This window comes from Oryzias melastigma, linkage group LG2 (genome assembly GCF_002922805.2).
Source record: "Oryzias melastigma strain HK-1 linkage group LG2, ASM292280v2, whole genome shotgun sequence".
Lineage (NCBI taxonomy): Eukaryota > Metazoa > Chordata > Actinopteri > Beloniformes > Adrianichthyidae > Oryzias > Oryzias melastigma.
The window spans coordinates 21,361,099-21,369,026 of NC_050513.1; the positions used below are offsets into that span (position 1 = coordinate 21,361,099).

Consider the following 7,928-nt stretch of genomic DNA (forward strand, 5'->3'; position numbering starts at 1 on the left):
TATTATTTACCTGATTTATTTTGCTTTTTTATGGCTTTATTTAATTTTTTTGTTATTTTTTCTGGCAAAAAATGCAAATGCTCTTGTTGGCGCCGTGTATTGTGGAATGACCGCAGTAATATCTGTCAATGAAGTAATAAAATAAAAGTCCAGGAACTGGCGCTCTTCTGTAATAAATGAACAGAAGAGGGTCCGTTTGGTCACGGATACCAATTCAAAACAACATGGAGTTGAAGTTAAAATAATACCAGTCTTTATCTGTGAGTATTTAATACAATAAATGATTTGTTTATGTCCTCTCCGCAGAAAAAAATACGTTTCTTTCTGTCTGTGCGTGGGTGTACGTACCGCACTTCCCTTCACTGACGCAACAGCAGAACCTGCATGCGTTTGTGCAAAGTCTCGCGAGAGTACGGAGCGTGCCTTCAGAAGGTCAGCTGATCATTTACTACAGTCCGGCATCTGCGGCTGACGCAGAAGCTAGCGCGCCACGCCGCTTTCTATGCTGTGTCACTGGTAAGATCCGCGCCTCGGAACCGCCGGTCGTCTGTCGAACCGAACCTTTTACGTCCTGACGCGTTTTCCCACGACAGCTAGCGCCCGTCGACGTAATATTTCCGGGCTGAGAGGGCAGGAGTTTGACTGCTAACGCGGACGTCTGCTGGATGCTAGTGATGATGGTGAAGAAGGAACATTCTAGAACATCTTCCAGATCCCCATGCTGCCCTGAAATGAACCGTGACTTTGGGTTTCAGTTGATTCTACATCACGCGTGTTTGTGGGATTTCCTGTTCGTGAAGACGTCGTTAGAATGAATGAGGTGTAGCTGAAGCGGCTAGGCCGAACATGCTAGCTCCGGCGTCAGGACGGAGAGCCTCCGGTTCCTGGGTTTGCGTTGGATCCTGATGAGTCTGGTCTTCATCATCTGCTGGAATGGGGTGATGAGGGTGATGAGGGGGGCAGAGGGGTCAGCTGTTGTTTCATTTCTGCATCACGTTTGAAGAGCCTGAAAGTTTCCTGACAGCTAGTGCATCTTCCTGCGCTTTTCTTTGTGTCAGATCTTTAATGTCACATCGCAGAGATCACTATGACGGATGGAGTTTTTAGCAGATATCAGAACAAACAGTGAATACATGTGATTCCTCTTAATGCCGCTCCTTCTCCCACAGAGCGAACCCTCTTCCAGAGATGGCAGACACACAAAGCCCCCCTCCCCAGCTCGGGCCTGTGGTGAGTTGGATATGATACCCCCCCGGCGTCCTCGGATCATCCACTTTTTAAGTTTTCTCTCAGAGTTCCTTGAAGAAATGGATGTGTTGTTGAATTGCAGTTTTTCTACATGTTGAAGCCCTAAACAGGATTGAGTCTGCTGAACCCTTCAACACTGCAGCTCCTGTTAACGGTTGAAAACTTACAGTATGTCAAAGATTTAGTGTTTAAGCGTCACCGGCGCCTACAGGTGTAACGGATCACAAACTCACGGTTCGGATCGTGACACGGGTTTAGGGTCACGGTTCAGGTCCTTTTTCAGATCAGTAAAAAGGGAAAAAAACCATGAAGATAAAAGCTTAAAATTACTTTTTTGAAAAGGTTTACGTGTCGGCCGAACGGTGGCCAGTAATCCGTAACATCCGTTACACCCCTACCGGCAACGCAGGGGTTAAAGGGTTAACAGATATAATAATGAACCGTCTTCTTCCTTGATTTATGTAGTGTTTGAAAGGTACAGCAGCATTTGTATTGTCACCACAGGGATCAAACTCAAACTACTTTAGAAACTAGAGATGTTAAATAAAAAAGAGAAAGGAAGCCAACACATTGGTTCAGATTAGATTGAGTGCAGCTTCGTCCATCAGTGCTGGTGATGATTTTGACCTGCATGTCTTAGTGACAACTGCTTAGATTGTTAACAGCCAAGTTTGTTTTAATTCATTATTCTTCTTCCAACAGCAATTTTTAATGAGCAACAAGCTGGAAACTGCAATGTGGCTTTCTCGTCTCTTCACCGTCTACTGCTCTGTCATGTTCATCCTCCCCGTCCTCGGGTGAGTCCTTTCCGCTCCGCTGTAGAATTCGTCTGTTTTACAAGATATCCAATAATCTGTCGCGTCTGTGTATCGTAGACCCTATGCAGCAGCTAACTTCTATCAGAGAGCTCTGTTGGCCAACGCCCTCACCAGCGCTCTGCGCTTACACCAGAGGCTGCCCCGCTTCCAGCTGAGCCGAGCTTTCCTAGCTCAGGCCCTGCAGGAGGACAGCTGCCATTACCTGCTCTACTCACTCATCCTGGTCAACTCCTACCCCATCACAAGTATCCTTTCATCCCAAAAGCCATTCTGTCAGTGGGTGTCACAGCAATTTTGGAGTTTGACACCCCTGCTTTAAATGGTCCCATGAAGGCATTGAAGGCTTTTCAAAGGATGTGACATCCCTTACATTTCATTGTTATACACTTTTTTGCTTCATTGTTTGTCAAATTTTCTGGCTGTTAAGTTTGCAGTCATAAGCATCAGTTTATGCTAAAATCTTTAGTAAAGTTCTGGGTTTGATCCCAGAACAGGAGCAGGTGCACTGATGTGGTGAGGCTGGCTCACGAGCAGCATGGAAGGAGCTAATACAGCATTATTGTTCTGTCAAATGATCATTCATTTCATGCCAAAATCATGCTATAATATCTAAAACTGATGCACTAAAATAATAATAAACTCTCAGAGGCACGAGCACAGCTCTGTGGAACGGCGTTAGACATGTGGCTGATTGTGGTAGATTACAATGACAACTAGATATATAGCATTACCTGTGATAATGCTAGTGTGAATAATGTAAGCTGAATTTGACCACTGAAGATGCTGAAATTTATAACTAAAAACACTGAAACTGATAGCTGAAGATGCTGAAGCTGATGGTTAGCTAAAATATTAGCTAAATGCCAAATTACCCTCAAAATCTGAAAAAATCCTAAATTAGCCAAAACAGCTAGCATGTAGCTAAAATATTAGCTAAATTCCAAAACACCGTAAAAAACTTTAGTAAATGCCAAAGCTGTCCTAAAAGCTAGCAGAATGTCAATATAACATCTGAATCTACAAAGAAGCTCAAAACCTCAGTAGATGCCTAAACAGCTTTAATATTAGCATTTAAAATATTGGATGAATCTAAATGAGTTTAAAATAAGTGTCATGTTTATAGTTCCACTCTAATGGGATCTGAGTTCTCGTAGCTGCAGTCTGTCGGATTGGTTGCTGGTTGGACTGTGTCAGGTTTGCCCTTTGATTTAGTTCCTAACTGTAAGGAGAGAATGTGACAGCAGGCCAGTAGCAGAAAGGTTTTCCTCTGGAAGCCATACAGTCAGCGCTGCTTTCATGAAGGATGACTTTGAATCTCCTCGAGCCATGGTTTCCATCAGGAGTGGAGGGTAAGCAGCTGATAGAAATCCCAGCATTACAGTTGGAGGCCGTGGCTGCGGTTGGACGTGGAATTCTTCCTGCAGGTTGGGGGTCTCCACATTTCCTTTTTTAAATGAAGGACTTCTACAAAGTAAAGTGACAGCATTAAATCGTCTCCTTTAAAAACCAGGTTCACATTCAGAAAATTAGAAAAGAAAAGTGTTCTGGAGCTTTCAAGTGTGTCTAACTACCAACAATCAGACTCTTTCACTTGAATGGGCCAACATTGTGCCATAAATGAGCTTGATGGAGACAGTCTGGTCTCACCAAAGGTCTGTCTGTCATTACAAAAGCTCCATTTCTCAGTTGATGTTAAACCTTTTGATCCTTAACCCGTTTTCCAGTGAGCATCTTTCCCGTTTTTCTTTTTTCTTTGCTTCATGCAACAACCTACACAAAGAAAGTTCTTGATGTAAGTACGAGTCCGTTACCAGAGGTGTAAATCACATTCAGCTGAATTTTTGTGAATACTAAAGAAGCATTTACTCAGTGTGAACATGGTTTCACTGAAACGTTCCTGCTGTCTTCTCTCTCTCTCTTCTACACTCACAGTCTTTGGGTCCAGGAAGTCTGATGTTCATCAGAAACCTCCTGGAAAAACTGACAGCCAATCAGCAGAACATCCTGAAGTTTATTGCCTGTAATGAGATCTTCTTAATGCCAGCCACAGTTTTCATGCTCTTCAGGTCTGTTCACACATCAGCCCTTTCACTCTGCATCAGTGCTTGGATCAACTGTACTGTCAGTTCAGTGACAGCACAGATCTTGGACGGTGTTATGTGATCAGCCTTCACAACTGCATAGATGATAAGATGACTTCATGTTTTCGTGCGGTTTGGATTGTATTCTATTTAGTGTGACTTCAGACATGCAAAACGCTTCATAAAGATGTTATTTGTGTCTTGTGATTCAGTGGTCAAGGAAGCTTGTTGCTGCCCTTCATTTATTACCGATTCCTCACTCTTCGCTACACATCCAGAAGAAACCCATACTGCCGGTAAGATATCATAACAGCTTTTAAAGTAAAGATGTGCAAAGAGTATGTTCTTTAAAAAAAGAGGTAATAAAACAGTTTGCAGTGCAACAAAGAGAATAAACTCTTGTGAAGTCAAAAGTAGTGTAGCCACAAACGATTATTTTATTAATCGACTACTCTCCGATTATTTTTTCCAAATTTGACCGCTGAAGATGCTAGTGCTGATAACTGAAGATGCTAAAATTGATAGCTAAAAACACTGAAACTGATAGGCAGCTAAAATATTAGTTAAATGCCAAATTAGTCTCAAAACCTGAAAAAAGCCCAAGTTAGTCAAAACAGTTAGCATGCAGCTGAAATATTAGCTAAACACCGAATTAGCCAAAACTGAAAATTTCCTAAATTAGCCAGAACAGTTAGGGTGTAGCAGAAATATTAGCTGAAATCCATATTAGCCTAAAAAACCTGAAAAAAGTCCTAAATTAGCCAAAACAGCTAGCATGTCGCTGGAATATTAGCTAAGGTCCAAAACAACCACAAAATAGAAAAAAACTGAAAAAGTTTAAGTTAGCCGAAACAGCTAGCAATCTAACTGAACTATTAGCTAGACTCCAAATTATCCTAAAAACAAAAAATGCCTAAATTAGCCTAAATATACTGTTGAAATATTATCTAAACTCTGAATTAGCCTAAAAAACTGAAAAAAGCCTAAATTAGTCAAAACAGCTAGCATGTCGCTAAAATATTAGCTAAATTATAAAACAGCCAAAAAAACTAAAAAAGCTTGTTAGCCTAAACAGCTAGCATGTAGTTGAAATAGCTAGACTACAAAATAGCCTAAAAATCCTTATTAAATGCCATAATATTCCCAAAAGCTAGCAGAATGCCATTATAACTTTCAACTTTACCACTCTCTGACTCTCTAAATTAGTCGTCGAATATTTTAATAGCCAATTAGTCGTCGATTAGTCGACTAATCGTGGCAACCCTTGTCAAAATGTAAATAAAATAGTTTTTTTTTCTGCTTCCTTTAGAGACAGACCCATTCCAGACTAGCTTCTTTTACAGGACAGTAAATGCTGATTGAACTCTTTCTCCTCTCCATGCAGAACGTTGTTCACTGAACTCCGAATTCTTCTGGAGCACTTTGTCATGAAGCCTGCCTGCCCCGCCTTCTTTAGGAGGATGTGCCTCAACAGCATCGCCTTCATCAGCCGTCTTGCTCCCACAGGAGTCTGATTTTTACCAACGTCCTGTTAGGTTTTTGTCTTTTATTGTTGCTACTTTATGTCCTGGTTTGTTGTTTGCTGTAGAGTTGGGGCAGATAATGCCATCAGTGGAAGAATCTTCTCTGGATATCAGATTCACAGTCTGAGCTCGATCAAAGATCAGCTCTGATGCTCTCAGTCGCATGAGGATATTTTTCATCTTCTTGCTACAGATGGGAATGTCCAAATATCAGCTGTTTTGTTTGCTCCAATCACTATTTATTCCAAGAAATAGTTTATTTTATAATAAAACATTAACAGTCTGGACTACTTGAATATGTATGTAAACATGATAAATCTTTAATTTCTTTTTCTTTCACATTTGTTTTTTAGTGTTTGTCTTAATGCTTGACTTCCAGTGATTTCCATCAATTCTATTTACTCTTTATTATACAAACAAATGTTTGGCTAATGTTAATGATTTTATCTGAAAACAATCTGCTGTTTTTGAAATAATTTAAGTTGCTCAACTTGTTGGTTTAGGATGTTTATTCAAAATTATTTTTACAAAGCATGCCACCGTTTTTGAATTCTTCCAGAAAACTTGAATTCTTTTCATTTCTGAACGTTCCTAGCTCTCCTCCTCATGCCTACTTTTTTAAACCTGTTAAATGTGCTTTTGCCTACAGACATGCCACATTTTTGTAAAACAAAAATGAAGTTATCTCTTTAATAAACCAGAAGAAATCTAAGTTAAAACACATTCTAGTGGTTAGTGGTGATGCTTCTTTGTCAGAGCAGTAAGTGACCATCGTCCTAGATCAGATGGATGCCAGAAAAAAAAGAACATTCCTGCAGCAAATCAACTCGATTCTTTTGTTTTCACATGCAGTGCAATGACTGAAATGACTAACAATCCATAAACTGGTAGATTTTGTTATTTGTGTTATCCAAAATCTTAAAGCCCCCCTTTTCATTTTTGATTTTTAAAGGAGATCCTTAAAGCAGATTATTTTTCTGACAGGGAACTTTTACAGTTTATTTGAATAAATTACATCATATGAATGTGGAAATTGTTTTCTGCTTTGAAAAGTTCTCTAGAATAAACTAGAGAATAAAGGAAAACTGATCATTCTCGAAGAGCTTTAGCATGAACTCTTTTCTTTAAAAATAATGTTGGTCAAACTTTTTGCTTGATTTCAGGAAGCTGATGCATTCCGTTCCACTGAGGCATGGATTATTGCTTTTCTCACTTGTAGTATCGATTGGACTGGTTGACCTCGAGCCGTTCTTCTGTTAGAGATGAGACTTAAAATAGGTGCTTCCCTCACATCTTTCTCTGTGCACGCTCCCTCATTTTTTATGTTTGTGCTTTAATGTCTCTGAACCCAACAAGACGGCAAACATGAATCCTGGTTTAATCATTTTTTTTTTAATATTCATTTTATTTCATCTGGGTGTGTCCATAACCTTGTGCTATCCAAGAAAAGCACAATTGTTTTTGTTCACAGGTGGAGGGGGTCATTTTAAAAACTCATACCCTCCTCTGGAAGAGTCCCTGACAGACATCCATGGTCTCACAGCGAGAAGGCCCCGGTTCAAATCCCGGCTGGGACCTTTCTGTGTGGAGTTTGCATGTTCTCCCCGTGCATGCGTGGGTTTTCCAAAAACATGCTTCATAGGTTAATTGGTGACTCTAAATTGCCCCTAGGTGTGAATGTGCGAGTGGATGTGTGTGTGATTGAGGCCCTGCGACAGACTGGAGACCTGTCCAGGGTGAACCCCGCCTTCGCCCATCAGTAGCCGGGATAGGCTCCGGCACCCCGCGACCCCGAAAGGGAATAAGCGAATAAGAAGATGGATGGATGGACAGAACTGGCAGACCTCACAGAACGGGGGAGAGGATTCCAGAGCTTGGGACCAGCAACTGAAAAGGCTCTGTCTCCTCTGGTCTCAAGACGAGTCCTGGGAACCATTAGAAACATCTGATCTTCAGATCTGAGGACTCGATGTCGACAATAAAAATGTAAACGTTCAGAAAGATATTGAGGTGCCAGAGCATTCAGATATTTAAAATCCAGAAGTACATTTTTAAAAACAATCCTAAAAGACACAGGCAGCCAGTGAAGTGAACAAGCAAGCAAGCAAGTTTATTTATAAAGCACAATTCCTACCCAAGGCAATTCAAAGTGCTGTACAAAAATAATTAAAAAAAATCACAAAAGGAAACAAAAATCTATTGATAAAACACAAGTAAAATCATAAAAGTCAACAAGATTAGAATTCAGAAATTTAAAA

General features: G+C 40.5%; 1 protein-coding gene across 2 annotated transcripts; it reads left to right on the forward strand.

Moving 5' to 3' along the window:
• The first annotated feature begins 427 nt into the window (after window positions 1-427).
• Window positions 428-6,393, forward strand: tmem33 (transmembrane protein 33). 2 transcript variants are annotated; one of them, XM_024270841.1, is made up of 8 exons: window positions 428-516; window positions 1,170-1,230; window positions 1,951-2,045; window positions 2,124-2,311; window positions 3,791-3,858; window positions 3,999-4,132; window positions 4,360-4,443; window positions 5,532-6,393. In XM_024270841.1, the coding sequence occupies exons 2-8, from the start codon at window positions 1,189-1,191 to the stop codon at window positions 5,659-5,661; spliced, it is 741 nt and encodes a 246-aa protein (XP_024126609.1). In that variant the 5' UTR covers window positions 428-516; window positions 1,170-1,188; the 3' UTR covers window positions 5,662-6,393. The 2 variants fall into 2 exon arrangements, with proteins under 2 accessions (XP_024126609.1, XP_024126610.1); XM_024270842.2 differs by lacking the exon at window positions 428-516 and adding an exon at window positions 657-680 and having other exon boundaries at window positions 5,532-5,661.
• Window positions 6,394-7,928: the final 1,535 nt, after the last annotated feature.